This window comes from Garra rufa, chromosome 15 (genome assembly GCF_049309525.1).
Source record: "Garra rufa chromosome 15, GarRuf1.0, whole genome shotgun sequence".
In the NCBI taxonomy this organism is placed as follows: domain Eukaryota; kingdom Metazoa; phylum Chordata; class Actinopteri; order Cypriniformes; family Cyprinidae; genus Garra; species Garra rufa.
This window is the reverse complement of record NC_133375.1, coordinates 44,005,578-44,025,292: the sequence shown is the minus strand read 5'-3', so window position 1 is coordinate 44,025,292 and position 19,715 is coordinate 44,005,578. Positions and strand designations below refer to the sequence as shown.

General features: G+C 37.2%; 2 protein-coding genes across 3 annotated transcripts in view; both read left to right on the top strand.

Moving 5' to 3' along the window:
• The window catches only part of LOC141287776 (phospholipid phosphatase 1-like), a 10,253-nt gene extending 9,693 nt beyond the window's left edge, over nt 1-560 (top strand). The window contains exon 7 of the mRNA XM_073819903.1: nt 489-560. Within this exon, the coding sequence (XP_073676004.1) occupies nt 489-560 (72 nt within the window). The remainder of the gene's footprint in view (nt 1-488) is intronic.
• A 3,047-nt stretch (nt 561-3,607) lies between these two features.
• On the top strand, nt 3,608-18,616 carry LOC141286745 (E3 ubiquitin-protein ligase ARK2C-like). Of its 2 annotated transcripts, XM_073818847.1 has the most exons (8): nt 3,608-3,799; nt 10,610-10,919; nt 11,622-11,756; nt 11,839-11,962; nt 13,838-13,942; nt 14,039-14,134; nt 14,781-14,884; nt 14,971-18,616. In XM_073818847.1, exons 1-8 carry the CDS (start codon nt 3,739-3,741, stop codon nt 15,086-15,088), a joined length of 1,053 nt encoding a protein of 350 aa, XP_073674948.1. In that variant the 5' UTR covers nt 3,608-3,738; the 3' UTR covers nt 15,089-18,616. The 2 variants fall into 2 exon arrangements, 1 of the variants encoding a protein (XP_073674948.1); XR_012339342.1 differs by lacking the exons at nt 10,610-10,919; nt 11,622-11,756; nt 11,839-11,962; ... (2 more) ...; nt 14,781-14,884; nt 14,971-18,616 and adding an exon at nt 4,489-5,409 and having other exon boundaries at nt 3,659-3,799.
• The last annotated feature ends 1,099 nt before the right edge of the window (nt 18,617-19,715 follow it).

Genomic DNA, 19,715 nt, shown 5'->3' with positions numbered 1-19,715 from the left:
ACCTCAAATAAAGATGAGGAGATCTCACACACGAGTCTTCAGGAGACGTCAGATCCGCCAAACCACTACGGCAGCACAGAATGACACAGAAAATACTGATGAATGGAAGGAGTCGCAGTGGATTTTTCACTCTTAATGTAACAAGCAATCTTTTCCACAACAAATTCACTTCATGTTTAATAATATAACTGGGAAAAAGGTCATTTTTCATAACACACAGATGTAGAGACGAATACAATATCATCAAGATAAATACAGTGGCAGTGCAATAGATCTGCATTTATACTCTCCGCAGTTACTGCACTGAATGTGGCAGTGTTTATTTACAGACCTCATGGGGTTATTTATGTAACTAAAGATTCCTACTCAGAGTGTATGTAGTGTCAGTAAGTCATGGATGTCATTGGGAATGGTGCAGTACAAGACCACAGAAGAAAAACATTCCCATCATGCCACTAAATGTTGAAAATATTGAACTTTTGCTGTAGTGCACTCTAGGCAGTGAGCGCTTTAGGTCCTACTGGGCCTTCAAGAATCCAGTTTGCTGTATTCCCACTTGATTTTAAAATGACATGGCTCTTTCAACACACTCAGAACAGATCAAAATAAGGCTTTTTCATTCGCATTGATGGTTTCACGAAGAATCGTTAACATTTACAGAACATATATATATATATATATATATATATATATATATATATATATATATATATATATATATATGAGATTAAAGTCATGATAATTTGAGAATAAAGTTCAATTTTTTCGAAAATAAAGACGAAATCATGAGAATAAGGTCAAAATGTTTTAAGAATGAAGTTGAAATGTTTCAAGAATAAAGTCGAAATATTAAGTTTAAATATTTTGAGAATTAAGTCAAAATGTTACAAAAAAGTCTAAATGTTACAAGAATAAAGTCTAAATGTTTCGAGAATAAAGACTAAATATTTTGAGAATAAAGTCTGAATGTTTTGGGAATAAAGACTAAATATTTTGTGAATAAAGTCTGAATGTTTTGGGAATAAAGTCAAAATGTTACGAGAATAAAGTCGAAGTGTTTAGAGAATAAAGTAAAAGTGTTTCAAAAATAAAGTCGAAATGTTTTGAGAATAAAGTTTAAATGTTTTGAGAAAAAAGTCTAAGTGTTTAGAGAGTAAAGACAAAATTACGAGAATAAGGTTGAAATGTTTTGAGAATAAAGTCGAAATATTTCGAGAATAAATACGTAATTACGAGAATGAGGTAGGAAAAAAGTCGAAAATGTTTCGAGAATAAAAATGAAATTACGAGAATAAAGTCAAAATATTTCAAGAATGAAGTCGAAACGTTTTGAGAATAAAGACAAAATGTTTTGAAAATAAAGACGAAATATTATGAGAATAAAGTAGAAATGTTATGAGAATAAAGTCGAACTGCTTTGAGAATAAAGTCAAAATTATGAGAATAAAGTAAAAATGTTTCGAAAATAAAGATGAAATTACGATGAAATGTTCGGAGAATAGCATCAAAATATTTTGAGAATAAAGTCTAAATGTTTTGGGAAAAATGTCAAAGTGTTTTGAGAATAACGTCGAAATGTTTCGAGAATGAAGTAAAAATTACGAGAATAAAGACGTAATTATGAGAATGAGGTAGAAATGTTTTAAGAATAAAGTTGAAAATGTTTCGAGAATAAAAATGAAATTACGAGAATAAAGACAAAATATTTCAAGAATGAAGTCTAAATGTTTCGAGAATAAAGTCTAAATGTTTCGAGATTAAAGTCTAAGTGTTTCGAGAATAAAGTCGAAATGTTTTGAAAATAAAGTTGAAATATTATGATAATAAAGATGAAATATTATGAGAATAAAGTAAAAATGTTTCGAAAATAAAGATGAAATCACGATGAAATGTTCGGAGAATAGCATCAAAATATTTGGAGAATAAAGTCGAAAAGTTTTGAGAACAAAGACGAAATGTTACGAGAATAATTTTTCAAATATTTCAAGAATCAAGTCGAAGTGTTTCAAGAATAAAGACGTAATTACGAGAATAAGGTCGAAATCTTTTAAGAATATAAGTCGAAAATGTTTCAAGAATAAAAATGAAATTATGAGAATAAAGTTGAAATAATTAGAGAATAAAGTCGAAATATTTCAAGAATAAAGTCTAAACTTTTTGAGAATAAAGTTAAAATGTTTCAAGAAAAAAGTTAAAATATTTCGAGAATAAAGAATAAATGTTTTGAGAATAAAGGTTTTTTTACTAAATTTTTTAACATTTAATGAAATGTCTCAATGTAATCAGAAAGATGACTGATTTAAACTGAGGCAAATACAGTGATCTGTCTTGCCACATTAAAGAGCATGAAAAACATTATTGTAGTAGACATATTGTTTGTATTTGGCTATAAAATTAATTTTGAAAGCTGAGACTTTGAAATACCTCACAGTGCTCCCAATCCGGGCCATTTGCACTGCATTACTCTCAAAATATTAAAACTTTAAACTTGTAATTGCTACGAATTAATTCTAGTAATTTATTCTCAAAATACTTTGACTTTATTCTCGAAACATTTCAACTTTATTCTTGTAATTTTACTTGATTGTTTAAATATTTCAACTTTGTCAAAATATTTAGACTTTATTCTCAAAATATTTAGACTTTTTTTCTCATAATATTTTGACTTTATTCTCCAAATATTATGACTTTAATCTCCTAATCTTAGATTTTTTTTTTATGTGGCACTTAAACGCCATCGTATCATTGCATTATAGTGGAAAAATGTTCTTCACAATAAAAAAAATATGGTTCACAGAAAGGTTCTTTAGCAACCAAAAATGGTTCCTCTATGGCACTGCTGAGAAAACACCCTTCTGTAACCTTTATTGTATAAAAGCATATGCATCCATATCTATCAAACAATCCAGCGTTTCTATCAATGCAGTATAAAGTATAAATGTCTTTATTATGTTTTAAATGTTAAATGAAAACTTAAAACCAATGGATTATATACTTGACTGTAAGACACTTTTTTTTCTATGGTTTACAGTTGCTTGAATGAATTGTTTTTAATATTGTGTCAAATTGTCATAAGAAAACGGGGAAAGTAGGTATGGGCCAAATTTGAGACATTTTGACTGCATTGAACTCAAATAATGCAAATGGTTATTTTATTGCTATTTTTAATTAACGTTGCTTTTTGTTATTTTAAAAGACCACAAGCTGTAAATATCCAAGCACTTGAATAACAGTGTTTGCCTTTAATAGCTTTATATGTACTTTGTATGCATCATGTACTATAATATCTTCCTTTTGCTGCTTCGTTTTGAATTCATTGGCGGCCCAATGAAACATGGTACTGTAAAGGATTTTCTTGCAATTAAAGCTCTGCCAGACCAACTGTGGTGTAGTTATTGATATCCAACTAATCATCATAATCATTTTGTCCTCAGCGGCGCCTCTAGCGGTCAGATTATGTCTTTGGTTTTAAGCTTTGATTCACTCGAATGAATCGCGAATCGAACCTGTTCGAAACGCGATTCAATCGAGTCCGCTCTTACAGATGCGATCGCTTCGCGACTCGGTTCGTTCGAATCACTTTGAGGAATCGACTCGCTAGAGCGATTTGTTGGCGAATCGAACGCCACCGCCGCTGTTCTTTGTCCTCGCGGTGACTGACTGCATATGATCCCGCTGAATGTACATTATTTATTCATCCGTTTACAGTCTGTATTCATCAAACAGAAGATCTGAAGGATGGTGTTAGTTCATGTCGGATATTTGGTTCTTCCTGTCTTTGGCTCAGTGAGAAATAGAGGTATTTATAACACATTATTTCACGATCAGATCACATCTGAGGGCCTTTGGCTTGTTTAATGCATGGTTATTAAACCCACGACTGATTTATACACTGCTGTCGGTCCTTATCGAGGGGAAATCGTAATAAAATAACGGTTTATTTTCTTTAGCGAGTCACTGAGGTTTGATTCGGATCTGACGTTAATCTGTTATATTAACCTAACGTTAGCTAGCCGAGCGAAGGACGCGTTACGCGTCAGATTTTACTTTTAAAATGTCTTTAAAATCAACCAATTGGCTTTTAAGAATTGAATTCGGCTTAAATGACAGATTGTTGATTCGTTTTATCGAGCAAATGAGCGCTGTATGTATCCGTTGAGGTTTATTTGTGAGGTTTGGCGTTTACCTCAGACAGCTAAAGATGCTAATTCAGGCCTGAGCTTAACGGACAACAAATAAAACATCAACATTTCAGTTCACCAGTCGACTAGAGACCTTTGTATTAAACGTAAGAGTTTTGGCTGGGTTTGTCTCAGAATCAGAATAACATGGCTTATTTTTGAGCAATTTATCGTTGTGTCGAGACCAGCTGCTAACTTTACCTCCATCACTGATTTCATGAAGCTTTTTTGATTTCTGTTTTCTGATCTTCTGTCTCATAGTTTGATTTCATGTGCTTTATTTCTGTTCTTATCTCCTGTCTCATAGTCTATGGAGGCTGAATCTACATTCTGCATTATCAGATCATTGTGTTTTAATGATCATCTGTGTTCTGATCCCTCCTCATTTCCTCTTTCCATCAGAAGACGACAAACATCTCAGATCTGCTCCCTTCCTGAGAACCAAACACACACTAAAACCAGAGCTAACAACACATTTAGAGCATTTACAACTGCTGTCTTTATGTCAAGTGCTGTAGTTTAACCCACATCAGTAGCTCTAGAAGAGTGACTCATGTATGTCCCATCCAGCTTTTGGTAGTCAACATGTATGTAAATTCCTGTAAAATGGATGCATTTTGTGCTCGGCTGATCACCGAACCCACAAACCTTTAGCTGTCACCCCGCATAACGTGTGCTTCATTCATCGCCCTTCTGATTTTACACGGCCATTCACAATCATGTTTAGAGGAAAAGCAAAAAAACAACAGACAAATGAAGTAACACGCTAACTAACTGACGATTGGCTCCGAAAGGCATCCAATGCGATGTCCAAATTGCGTCCAAAATGCCATCCATTTGGCAGGGATGTTGATTTCCTGCACTGCTACTGAGATCCTCTATTAGAGCAATGCAAATGTCTATTGTTTGGTTGTGGTTTCTCTACCTTTTGTTCTGGTAATAGACTTCAGTGCATGAATCACATTTATTATTATTATTTTGATTCTACATTGAATAGACTCCAATGTAATCTTTCTGTAGTAAAGATGTACCCTGCTGTACTGTAATGTGCTGTAGCCGATGCATCTGCTCATTGGATGGATGTTGCTTTTGTTCTGTTAACCCTGTACTGAGCATGGTGGGCCTTGCTATTGGTCAATGTTGTTTTATTTGTTGCATGGACTTATTATTATGACACAAATCCACATATACTAATATTTTTCAATAAAGAATATAGTATTTTTCCTAACCTCCAGTGTGCTTCTTGCTGATTTCCATTTATTGTCTCCCCCCACCTCCTCCCTCTGCTGTGACCGATAGACTGATTTCCTCGCTTTTTTTCATCATGAGACCTCAATGAGTTGATCTGCGGTCATTTACGCTCATCGCTGAGGCACTTGAAGGTGCAGTGTGCGTTCCCCAGAACCGTAGACGTCCACAACCCAACCGGCGCTACTGTGGCGCCCCAATGTGATCCTGTTAGATCCCTTTCCTTAACGCTGCACCTTCAAGTCTTCTCACGGTAAATGGCTCGGATGCAATGTAAACGTGGCCTATCTCTGTGGTGTGTCCAGGTATCCACACATTTCATCTCTGTGATTATATCTTCTCCCACTAACACACATTGAGCGATGGGCTCGGCCCATTTCTCAGTGTGGCGACGACACGTTATTCGTGATTTCATCTGGTGATTTAGGCTTATGTGTTTCCAATTCCTTCATTCTGAAGTCTAGACTAGAGAGATGGGTAATTCTGCTTCTCTGCGTCTCATGTTTTCCCATTTCTACTGTGATATAAGTGTCCTCAAACCCATAAAGTGGTGCATTGATTCATTTCCTCACTTATTTGTTGTCTTGTAAGTAGCCAGCAGATACCTACATCACAACACCACAAACTCAGTCTCAATCCATGTTTCAAACATTCACCGGTCTTGTTACCAAGTAGCACTTCTGAATGAAGGATGTTTAATTTATGTAATCAGCCAGGACTTTTAATGAAGTGTATTCGTTGCTCTATACGTTAATGTTCACGTCAGCTCATAATAAGCATGCTATAACTGCATGTCTTGCCCCTGCACCAGCAAAAAAGCCTTGGGTTCCTGAGATTTCTGCTGCTTCTGATGTCATTTTGGTTAATCATTCCATTTGGACAAATAACAGTAAACATGTTCCTAAGAATCAAGAGTCTTAGAAAAACATTCCTGTTTCAGACGTCAACGGCGTTCTTAACCCTCAGTCATTTTAATTGAGTTTTAGGCTGTGATTGTTGCTCCAGAACCAACAGAGGATGTTGATTCAGGAAGGTGTCCTACTTCATGTCTATTCAGATGTCATTGGATTTGAGATTTTGTTTTGCCAGCACATGTATACTGCCTTTGCAAAATAGTTCCCACATGTGCATCCAAAGTTCTGTCATTTTCATTGGAAAACGCAAATCCCTTCATTGATTATGCGTGACAGGCTAACCGCTCGTATGAAAATACAGCAGCTTCGGACTAAATCCAGAGCACTGTGAGACGTTTACTACTCGCTCAGAAATTTGGCAGAGAAACTGAAGCAGCTGTGGATTCCTTCAGCTGTCCAGGAACTCCATCTCACAGTCTGCTTTCGGTAGTCACTAAATCTGCTGGGCCGGGGTGAGGAGACACGTCAGTTCACTAACTGCAGAATACAGTTCATGGATGCATGATTATTTCCAAAAAAAAAAAAAAAAAAACACAGCCAATTTCATTGGACCGCTCAATCACAAAGTAATCTGTCAAGAAAAGTTCAGACTTCAGAAACATAATTGATGGATCTGATCATGAGAAACAGTCTTCCATTAGGATGTTCTACCAAGACTAAGTTTAGGGTTAGTTAATATATATATATATATATATATTTTTTTTTTTTTAATTAGTGCTTTGTCATCTTTATTGGTTTGGGAACTGGTTGGACACCACACATAGTTGGGTTTTCAAAAGCGCATGAATTGTATTTTAAGTGTAAGTGCCCAGCTGAAAAGTTCAATTTTTCTATCAGGATGTTCTACCAACACTAAGTTTAGGGTTAGTGGTCTATATTTTATTGCTTTGTAATCTTTATCTTTAGGTTGGTGCTTTATTGGTTTGGGAACTAGTTGGAAACCACACATAGTTTGGTTTCCAAAAAAGCAAGAATCATTCTAGAAAGAAGTGACTACCTAGAGAGTTCAGTTATCCATCAGGGTTTTCTACAAACACTAAGTTTATGGTTAATTGTCTATATTTTAGTGCTTTGTCATCTTTATCTTTTATTTGTGCTTTGTTGATTTGGGAACTAGTTGGAAACCACACATAATTTGGTTTCCAAAAAGCAAGAACCGTTTTCTACAAAGAAGGAACCACCTGAAAAGTTCAATTATCCATCAGGATGTTCTACAAATAATAAGTTTAGGGTTAGTGGTCTATATTTTAGTGCTCTGTAATCTTCATTTTAAGGTTTGTGCTTCATTGTTTCGGGAACTAGGTTGGAAACCACAAATAGTTTAGTTTCCAAGAGCGACAACCATTTTCTAAAATGAACACCTGAAAAGTTCAATTATCCATCAGGATGTTCTACCAACACTAAGTTTAGGGTTAGTGGTCTATATTTTATTGCTTTGTAATCTTTATCTTTAGGTTGGTGCTTTATTGGTTTGGGAACTAGTTGGAAACCACACATAATTTGGTTTCCAAAAAGCAAGAATCATATTCTAGAAAGAAGTGACTACCTAGAGAGTTCAGTTATCCATCAGGGTTTTCTACAAACACTAAGTTTATGGTTAATTGTCTATATTTTAGTGCTTTGTCATCTTTATCTTTTATTTGTGCTTTGTTGATTTGGGAACTAGTTGGAAACCACACATAATTTGGTTTCCAAAAAGCAAGAACCGTTTTCTACAAAGAAGGAACCACCTGAAAAGTTCAATTATCCATCAGGATGTTCTACAAATAATAAGTTTAGGGTTAGTGGTCTATATTTTAGTGCTCTGTAATCTTCATTTTAAGGTTTGTGCTTCATTGTTTCGGGAACTAGGTTGGAAACCACAAATAGTTTAGTTTCCAAGAGCGACAACCATTTTCTAAAATGAACACCTGAAAAGTTCAATTATCCATCAGGATGTTCTACCAACACTAAGTTTAGGGTTAGTGGTCTATATTTTATTGCTTTGTAATCTTTATCTTTAGGTTGGTGCTTTATTGGTTTGGGAACTAGTTGGAAACCACACATAATTTGGTTTCCAAAAAGCAAGAATCATATTCTAGAAAGAAGTGACTACCTAGAGAGTTCAGTTATCCATCAGGGTTTTCTACAAACACTAAGTTTATGGTTAATTGTCTATATTTTAGTGCTTTGTCATCTTTATCTTTTATTTGTGCTTTGTTGGTTTGGGAACTAGTTGGAAACCACACATAATTTGGTTTCCAAAAAGCAAGAACTGTTTTCTACAAAGAAGGAACTACCTGAAAAGTTCAATTATACAACAAAATGTTCTACCAACACTACGTTTAGGTGTTAGTGGTCTATATTTTAGTGCTTTGTAATCTTTATCTTGAGGTTGGTGCTTTTTTGGTTTGGGAACTAGTTGGAAACCACACATAATTTGGTTTCCAAAAAGCAAGAACCGTTTTCTACAAAGAAGGAACCACCTGAAAAGTTCAATTATCCATCAGGATGTTCTACAAATAATAAGTTTAGGGTTAGTGGTCTATATTTTAGTGCTCTGTAATCTTCATTTTTAGGTTTGTGCTTCATTGTTTTGGGAACTAGGTTGGAAACCACAAATAGTTTAGTTTCCAAAAGAGCGACAACCAATTTCTAAAATGAACACCTGAAAAGTTCAGTTATCCATCAGGATGTTCTACCAACACTAAGTTTAGGGTTAGTGGTCTATATTTTATTGCTTTGTAATCTTTAACTTTAGGTTTGTGCTTCCTTGGTTTGGGAACTATTTGGAAACCACACATAGTTTGGTTTCCAAAAAAGCAAGAATCGTATTCTACAAAGAAGTGACTACCTAGAGAGTTCAGTTATCCATCAGGGTTTTCTACAAACACTAAGTTTATGGTTAATTGTCTATATTTTAGTGCTTTGTCATCTTTATCTTTGATTTGTTGGTTTGGGAACTAGTTTGGAACCACACACAGTTTGGTTTCTAAAAGAGCAACAACCATATTCTACAAAGAAGTGACTACCTGAAGTGTTAAATTTTCTATCAGGATGTTCTACCAACTCTAAATTTAGCGTTCATTGTCTATATAGTGCTTTGTAATCTTAACCTTTAGGTTTGTGCTTTATTAGTTTGGGAACTAGTTGGAAACCACACACAGTTTGGTTTCCAAAAGAACAAGAACCCTACTTATAATGAAGTGAACACTTGAAAAGTTCAATTATCCATCAGGATGTTCAGGGTTAGTGGTCTATATGTGAACTACCAGAAAAGTTCAATGGCCTTTTGCATAAACTTTTTAGACTAGTCTAAACTTTTCTCTTGTTATAACTTGTTTTATAGGTCATAAACCAAAACATTGTAAATAAATCCATTTTTGATACATTTGCAAGTATGGATCGTGTGGGATTTATTTGTTTAAGTCTAATTTGAACCCTAAAATGTAAAACTAGATTGGTTAACTGTTATTTCATAAGACCAGTTAAGACAAGTGTGAATGCAACTGGCCATTTGACTCACAACCAGCTGATAAATGTGACCATGGACCACAAAACCAGTCTTAAAAATGCATTGTATGGGTCAAAATTATCGATTTATCTTTTATGCCAAAAATCTTTAGGATATTAAGTAAAGATCATGTTCCATGAAGATATTTTGTAAATTTCCAGCCGTAAATATATCAAAAATGAATTTCTGTTTAATGATATGCATTGCTAAGAACTTCATTTGGACAACTTTAAAGGCAATTTTTTCACCCTCAGATTCTCGATTTTCTACCTCTCAACCAACTATATCCTTTCCTAACAAACCATACGTCAATGGAAATCTTATTCAGCTTTCAGACAATGTATAAATCTCAATTTCTAAAAAAATTAAACCTTATGACTGGTTTTGTGGTCAAGGCTCACATATGCCATATGAACAACACTATTGGAAATATGACTATTTAGGATGGAAAAAATAGGGGTATTGTTGTAGAGTGACAAAATGTTTGGTTAGAAGAAAAATATACTAAAACTGGACAAAACAGAACTAGTTGCAAGTCTAGATATTTACATTAGGCTGATTGACTTCAGTTCAATTCCCAATCCTAAACTGTGAGAATGTAGCGTCCCAAACCAACAGATTAACGCAAACACGCTGTTCAAAACCTTCACTCTTCATTTCCCATCACACCCTACCGCTGATGATTGATTTCTTCTGGAAGTTCAGGAGAGGAGGAAGGCCGGCCTCCAGCGGCGGTTTAATCCCATTCATAATTGGTGTCATTGTTGTTGCAGGATCTCATTTTAACAGGCATCAGCACAGTCATGCTACCTCTTGCCGGCATTTCCACGTAGGCCCCCAGGCCCAGATCCCTGTTGATTTCCCAATGCCCCATCCAGGACAATCTCAGACAGGAATGAGCCATCACCTCGGCCCCGTGCACCAGCCAGCCGCGGCGTTACATCCACCCCTAAACCACATACCAGCGCCACCGTTCCAGGACATCCCGGCCCCGCCCTTCCTACCTCAGGCTTTACACCAGCAATACCTCATCCAGCAGCAGATCCTGGAAGCCCAGCACAGGAGGATACTTCCACAGCCCAGGTATGACCATAATCAACCAGACTTCAAAAGTTCTACTGTCCATCCAGTCTCAATAGTTATTGGTAAACAAACTCGTTTAGCTGTCCTTAATGGAAAAGGCTTGCTTTGAGCTTGAGTTCAACCCTATTGTGGTACATAGAGGCATAATGGCAAAAATAGAGGTAAAATGTTTGTAGCAATAGCCAACAACATTATATGGGTCAAAATTTTCGATGTTTCTTTTATGCCAAAAATCATTAGGATATTAAGTAAAGATCATGTTTCAAACATATCAAAACCTGATCTTTGATTAGTGATATGCATTGCTAAGAATTTCATTTGGACAACTTTAAAAGGTGATTTTCTCAATGTTTAGATTTTTTTGCAAAAACTCACTTAAGTGTGACTTTTTTACTGAAAATAAGACAATAATTTTCTCTTGTCTAGAAAATCCTTCTTGATTTAAGAATTCTTAGATATTTTGGCTGGAAACAAGACAAAACATCATCAAGAAAAGCATTTTTTGGAGTGCATTTCTTAGTGTGGTGACATCTATGACTATGAGTATAATTTTTATTCCCTATTGACCTGTAGTGCATCTTCCATGTCTTAAGAAACGATCATTAGTGGTTGTTTTCATATCCAAACTGGTAAAATATTAGATTTTCTGGTATATTTTTAGAATCAGTTCAGTTCTGACTCATTTCGTTACAATTTTCCCAGCAGACACGCTCAAGACCGAACCCTTCCCCATCCGCAGACGCTGCGGCCGCCGTACGAATACCCTCCATCCATTCACATTCCCCCACCGCCACCAGTGCCGCAGCAGCCGCGCTACCTTGCCGAAGGAACAGACTGGTATGTCTGTGATCAGCGACTTGATAAACTAGTGCACTGTTTGGCTTTGATCGACTGACGGCATTTCTGTGTTTGCATTCAGGGATCTGAGTGTGGATCCAGGCCTGCCGCAGTACCACGTCTCTCCTCTCACTCAACACTATCAGCATTACCTGACCTCTCCACGACTGCATCACTTCCCCAGGAACACCACCTCAGCACAAGTGGTCAGTCTGAGCCTTTTGTATCCACTGCAAACCATTCATATCCAGAGTTGGGGGTAATGCATCACAAGTAAAGCAAGTTACGTAATAATATTATTTCTTCCAAGTAACTAGTAAAGTAACGCATTACTTTTTAATTGACAAGAAAATATCTTTTTACTCTTTCTCCCATTTATTGATTAAAAGCTCTCCTGTCCCCATGTTGAGTGAAATTGTGAGTAAGATGTTACTTTAGTTCTAGAATAAATGTGAACATGCATTAATTCATCTCACTCACTAAAAAAACAGATACAGTATTCTTCAAAATGAATAAAAACAGTGAAATTCAACGCAAACCTGCAATAATTAAATTTTTTAATTAATAAAAATATCCTTTATATACAGTATTTAATCCTATTTTATTAACCGATGTCTTTGCTGCCGACCTTCGATGATCCAATTCATCCATACTAATAAGCAAAAAATACTCAAAATAATCAAACATTTGTTTTCCTTTTTTTTTTTTTATTGCTGAAGAGTTGACATTTGTTCTTCTGCGGTCTACTGTACAGACCTCAATTTACTTTTCTCTAAGCCTGAGGCTTTTGGTGTGAAAAGGCTTTTACATTTGACAAAAATATAACTTTTTATATTAAAAACAAACAAGCAAGCCCTGCCCAGATTTAAAAAGTAACGCAAAAGTAATGTAGCGCATTACATTCCATAAAAAGTAATGTAATTAGTTACTAGGGAGTAAATCAATATTGTAATGCATTACTTTTAAAAGTAACTTTCCCCAACACTGTTCATATCCAATGTAATAAGTTCCCATTCCCTGGAAATCAAACCAATGACCTACAATGAAAATGAAGTGAAATTATTCATACCACTGGCAAATTCTGACTTAAAGTTACTTTTATTTTTTTATTTTTTTTTGGACCATCTCCCAAATGAAAATAAAGGAAAGGAAAGAAAGGAGGTGAAGTGAGGCCAAGTATGGTGACCCATACTAGGAATTTGTGCTCTGCATTTAACCCATCCAAGTGCACACACACAGTAGTGAACACACACACACCGTGAACACACACCCGGAGCAGTGGGCAGCCATTGCTGCGGCGCCCGGGGAGCAGTTGGGGGATCGGTGCCTTGCTCAAGGGACTCACCTCAGTCGTGGTATTGAGGGTGGAGAGAGTGCTGGTTATTCACCTTCCCACCAACAATCCCTGCCGGACCTGAGACTCGAACCCGCAACCTTTGGGTTACAAGTCTGACTCTCTAACCATTAGGCCATGGCATGTGGCATGTCCAAAATTATTCATACCCTTCTCAATAATCAATAGAAAAGCCTTTATTGGCTATTACAGCAATCAAACGCTTCCTATAATTGCTGACCATATTTTAGCGATGAGCTCCAGCTCTTTCAGGTTGGAGGGTCTCCTTGCCATCACCCTGATCTTCAGCTCCTCCACAGATTTTCAATTGGATTTAAGTCAGGACTCTGGCTGGGCCACTGCAAAACGTTAATGTTTTTGTCTGCTAACCATTTCTTCACCACTTTTGCTGTGTGTTTTGGGTCGTTGTCATGCTGAAATGTCCACTGGTGCCCAAGGCCAAGTTTCTCTTTGACTATTTGGAAGGGTATAGAACTTTGGATTTTCCCATAGACTCTGACGGTTTGCAAAGGGTATGAATAATTTTGGACATGCCACTTTTTGTTCAAATGTAAATAAATATTTTTCCCCACAATGATGTCTCTTGTACGTCGTCGTCTTATCTTCTGGAAGAAGCTTGTGTTGGAACTTGCTGGTTGAATAAAAGTAACTTTAAGTCAGAATTTGCCAGGGGTATGAATCATTTCGGGCTTGACTGTACTTGATTGATTGGTGTTGTCCTACACAGGTTGTCCATGAGATCAGAAACTACCCATATCCTCAGTTACATCTGCTGGCTCTCCAAAGCCTCAGTCCGTCTCGCCATGCGTCTGCCGTGCGGGAGAGTTACGAGGTACTGTCACACTTGGTGTCTTCTACTCGCATAACTAATCATTCTCTCTCATGCCATCACGTAATGTGACGTGTTTCCATGTGGCTTTGATTCCAGGAGCTCCTGCAGTTGGAGGACAGACTGGGCAATGTGAACAGAGGGGCTGTGCAGACCACCATCGAGAGGTTTACCTTTCCTCACAAGTATAAAAAGGTAAAACCACAACTGTACAATGGCTTTTAAAAAACGTTTGACATTTTTGGTTAAAGCATCCTTGCAAAATTACCTTCTTATCCTCCAGTTGTGTTGGGGTCAATTACTTGAATTTATTTGATTTCAATTCTGTTTCCTGACATTCCAATTCGATTCCAATTCCATTTCCTGTCAGCTGCATGCAATTCCAATTCCATTCCAGGAAGTGAATTGGAATTTACCATTCATTCTTAATTCAATTCATGAATGGCCCCAACCCTGATAGACAGGAACACAAATGTAAAGTGTGGTGTGTGTAAGTGCCACTGAAGTGGAGATTTATGGCTCAGTGTAGGAGAAACAACTCTTGGCCTTTAAAAATATGCATTGTAATTTAAATCTATTGACACAAATAGATAAAGTGCTATAAAAGAAAGACTTAACAGTGTCATTTGGGTGTTTCCTTTCCACTAGTCTGAAAAAAACACTTCATGAAAAACCAAAAAGCCCAAATCTCAGACTTGACAGCGTTTCCCCTTTAGACCATTTTTAAGAAGTTTTATACATATGGCCCCTGGTTTACTATTTTACTCTTTGTAAATTATGAAGTGTAAGTTTCTTTTGGGATAAAAACCATATGCTAAAAGACAACTCTTGTGATTTATAGAGAAGACCTCTAGAGCTGAAGATCGGCATGGATGAAGAAGAGCTCGACACGGATGAGAAATGCACAATATGCCTCTCGATGCTTGAAGACGGAGAGGACGTCAGGTAGTTGACGCTCTACTCCCAAACCAGTTTGAATTAAAAAATGGTTGGTGTGGTTTATCCTTCATGTTTTGTTTTTCTTCTCCCAGGAGATTGCCCTGCATGCACCTCTTCCATCAGGCTTGTGTTGACCAGTGGCTGGCCACCAATAAGAAGTGTCCCATCTGCAGGGTAGACATTGAGACGCAGCTGTCCCCCGACAGCTGATGTCTCGTGTAGCACTAGCTAGAAGTCCTGTCGTCTTTCTTCGTCCCCTCGTGGGCACTTTGCCAAATGTGTGTCATCTCCATCACCTCTCACCTCTGACCTTTGCCTTCTGAGCCAACTGACGATGTAGAAGAAGAAAAGCACTGCGGTTGGCGATGGTTTCGGTCAAAGTGCTCTGAAGACCAACCAAATGTCCTCAGTGTTCAGTAGGTCACGGATGAAGCATTACAGCATGAACGCCACAAAGGCCGACATATTACGTGTGGTTGGTCACGAACGAATCATTCGTGAAAACAAACAAACAAACAAAAAAAAGGGAATCAAAGTCATCAGTGAACGAGAGAAGCGTAAAGAGTAGAATAAGGCCGTGTTCACACTTGGTGTCTTTTTTGACAAGAAAAAGTTGACAAGAGTGTTTTTTTAGTTACAAAAAATCTGGAAGCGTTGCAGCGGAGGGCGTCTTTTTGTTGCTATAACAACGGCTGCAACAGTAGCCTATGTGCGGAGCAGAAATGTTGATAAAAAAGGAAGCTGGCTCTTTTCTTTTTTGACATTTTTGCCTTTTATTTGATAGGACAGTATATACTGCCCTCCAAAGGCAAAGCGCAGTAACTACACATTTGGTCAAAATTGAGTTAAGGCTTAAAATGGACTTTGTGACAACTGTTTTGTCTTGTGGCAAAGTCTTCTGGATCAATTGTGTCCCGTTCAGAGAAATGAGAGTGTCAACATGTTTGACTAGCTGTTGTTTTTAAACTTTAAAGGCATTTTTCTGTTTCAGTGTTCGCGTAGATACTGCACTTTGCCTTTGGAGGGCAGTATAGACAGGGAGCGAAGTGGGAGAGAGAGAGCGGGGGACGGGATTGGAAAGGTATGCGAGCCGGGACTCGAAAAAGGGTCGCCCGAAGTGCAACGGCGCTACTGTACATGTCGATATGTGGCTCATATACGGCGTTTTTTTTAAAGTTAACGGGGAGGCAAATCCGGTTCACAACAAAAAAATAAGTCTGTATAACGGCACCTTTCCTATTTTTTCCTGTTGTTACGAAAACGAAAGGTTCAGCTACTCGCTTGTGATTGGTCAGCCGTCAAAAAAAGGGCGTTTTCTTCAGAAAAGTTAAACTTTTTTCCACTTGAAAAGATGCTCTGAGCTGCAGAAAAAGACACCGGCGGTGGCGTTTAAAAAAAGCGCTCAGGGCTTTTTTGAAAAGACGTTTTACTCCATAGGGTTATAATGTAAAACAGACACTGGCAGTTTAAAAATAAAGACGCCAAGTGTGAACACGGCCTAATGACTGACCCCGTGTTTAAAAAAAGCTCCGTCGTCGTGTCTGTGATTTCCGGAGGTGATGCTTGACGTCCGTTTGTAACCGTAAAGGCCAGGCTTGATATGAACTGTGACAGTCCGCATTTTGTGCTCGTGACGCCTCCGAAGCTTAGAAACGTTATCCACCAAATGCATGTTGAAGCGAGAGGCCGGGGTTCTTGGGACGAGAGGTCGACGTGCATGAGGACGTTTCCTGCGCGACATTCTACTAATCCTGAAGACACTGTGTTCTCGACGCGTCTCCACGAGTGAATTATGTACCTTAATGCCTGTAGCACAAGCACACGTTGAATAGTAACGGCATAACTCTGTGTTTCCATTCGCTCTGTGACTCGTGGTCTCGCTTGGTCGTAACAGCAGCATCTGTAGAGTCATACCGTGCATGAAACCCGTTTGCTGCCATTTCTAGAGGACATGACAAGGGAGTAAAGCCATTTGTTTTATAGAAACCAAACATGACTTTTCTAAGCTGTTCTCCACGATCAGTCTCTTTCTGGTTTGAGTTCTTCTCTTCTTCGTTTTCCGACTGTCGCCAACCTGTGCGTGGGGCTAGTACAGCTTCTCCGCATAAGTAGCTGCAATGCTGGAAAAAACAAACAAAGGAGTTATTTATTGTCGTCTTAATGTAGCTAGTGGTTATTTTTGTAAATGCACTCACTTTTCTGAAGAGGTCGTGTGATTGTTCCTCTTTCCCTGCTTTTGCATTTGCACTCAGTTTCCTTGCGTATCGTGCACTCCATATGAAAAAAAGAAGAAACGGAAAAAAACAAGGGAACAGATTTTTTTAACAGCACAGCGATGGTTGTTGCCTCACTGACCACTTTCAATGTACGTGACTGTTTTTCCGTAGCATTTCAGATGTCTTCGTAGTATGTTTGACGAAGTAACCTTCTTGACTTTGCTTTCGCAACTTTTCCAGAATCCAAGCGTTCAGCTGCTTGGAAGCCAGGAAGCCGGAAGCGTTTTGTTTTTCGATCACCGTGTAGAGCGTGATCTTTTCTCATTGTCTGTCTGTGTTTTATTATGGAAGCCTGTTTCCGCCACTAAATGAAAAATAAAAAAGGTAATTGCGATTTATCTCACAATTCTGACGTTTTCTGACAAAACTGTAAGATATAAACGCACAATTGAGAGTTATAATGTCAGAATTGCGGGTTATAAACGTATTTCTTTCTCGCAATTGTGACTTTGTATCTTGCAATTCTAACTTTATAGCATGCAATTGCGACTTTATTTTTCAGGATTGCAAGTTTATATCTCATTTGTCTCACAATTGTGAGTTGTTTCTCTTGCCAGTTATAAAGTTCTGAGCAACAAAAGAATATGATATGATACTGATCATGTTGAATTATGTTTATATCACACAATTCTGACTTTTTTCCTTGCAATTGCAACTTTGTATCTTGCAATTCTTACTTTTTTGCTCACAACTGTGAGTTATAAAGTCCAGTTCTGAGGAACAAAAGAAACTGAGGTGTTGACAGAATTTATATCTTAGAAATCTATATCTATAGTTTATATTTCACAAATCAGATTTTTTTTTTCTCAAAATTGCGAGTTTGTTTCTTGCAATTCTGACTTTTTTGCAAGAATAAGTTGCGAATTATAAAGTCCAGCTCTGAGGGAAAAAAAAAGACTCTTCACAGAACTGCAAGTTTATTTCTTACAATTCGGACTTTATAACTCGCAATTGTGAGTTTATATCTCACGATCTGAGAAAAAAAGTGAAAACTTGTATCTCACAATTTTGACTTTAAGAATTGAGATAAACTCGCATAATTTTCACAGAATTGAGAGTTAATAATTGCACAATCCTGACTTTATTTCTCAGAATTGCAAGTTTACATCTTGCAATTCAGACTTTTTTTTTCTTGCAATTGCGAGTTTATATCTCACAATTACGACTTTATTTCTCAGAACTGCAAGTTTTTTCTCGGAATTTTGACTTCAATAACTCGCAATTGACAATTTTCTCAGAATTGTAAGATATAAACTTGCAGAATTTTCACAGAATTGCTGGTTTATATCTCACAATTGCAACTTTATTTCTCAGAATTGCAAGTTTATATCTCGCGATTGTGAGTTTATATCTCACGATTTTAGAAAAAAGTCAGAATTTTGACTATTCAAAATTAAGAGATAAACTCGCATAATTTCCACAGAATTGCGAGTTTATAAATTGCACAATCCTGACTTCATTTTTTTTCAGAATTGCAATTATTATTATTTTTTTTTTTTTGCAAGTTTGTATCGCAATTCTAATCTTTTTTTTTGCAATTCTTTATCAGAATTGTAAGATATATTCTCATAATTTTCACTTGCGAGTTTATATCTCAAAATTCGTAGAAAAAAGTCAGAATTGTGCGATAAGTCGCAATAACTTTTTTTTTGTTTTTTATTTTTACGGCAAGAACCAGCTTCCATACTTTATAGTTTACACATGATATTGTGCGTCGAAATGCCTTAAGTATTTAACAATCATAATTTATGACTAACTTCACCTACTATGGGTGCGTATTTAAGTTCCGAACTAGTATCGCAAATGTAACCGGTCGGTTTATTTATTTCCGTCAGCATAACGTGTGTATAAATACCTCATCGTGCTATACTTTAAATGGGAGTGCTTTGCATGCGGTTGTACTTTTAAAAGGGGCATAAGTGTCAAAACAAGCTAAAAATCCCCCCTTCCCAAGGGCGTGCTGAAACGTGCTAGTATGTGGTGCTGTAGTTTTTTTGGTTACATTCCATTAATGCAATTTCAAAGAGTCGTTCAGCTGTGAGCTCGTAGACAAACTGTTCAATGGACTGGAATTGTTTTGCATGTCTCTCCTGTTTTTTTGCACTCTCTCGGCTTTGCTGCCCTCTCACTGGCATCCTGCAAACGTCGGCCGCTCGCAACCGAGCCGCCGATTCCAGGCCGTGAATCTGTTTTTTCAGTGTTTTCAGTAGTGAGGAGTGACTTCAGCGCTTACTGTGAGTGATTATAGCTGCTTGTCTTGTGCCCATCTGGCTTTAACTTTCGATTACGAAAAGTGATGCTGATTTTGTGCCCATTAGTAGCAGATTTCCTTTATTTTTCTTTTCGTATCGGTACTTCATACGAGGGGCTTTAAATGTCTGAATGCAGGTCGTGTTGTGGTACATTCTAGTTCATCGTTTTAGCTCCGATCCCCCAAATAATAAATGATCTGTCGTGTTTTACAAAGGCAGATTTCCAGTAAAATAAGCATTTCTCCTGCCGTACCTGGAATACACACACTTGCGCCGAAATAAAAAAAAGAAAAAGAACAATGGCTTTAT

Coding starts and splice junctions, on each gene's coding strand:
- LOC141286745 (XM_073818847.1), top strand. CDS start 3,739: ATGGTGTTAGTTCATGTCGGATATTTGGTTCTTCCTGTCTTTGGCTCA. Junction 3,800..10,609: donor TGGCTCAGTGAGAAATAGAG/GTATTTATAACA, acceptor TTGTTGTTGCAG/GATCTCATTTTAACAGGCAT. Junction 10,920..11,621: donor AGGATACTTCCACAGCCCAG/GTATGACCATAA, acceptor CAATTTTCCCAG/CAGACACGCTCAAGACCGAA.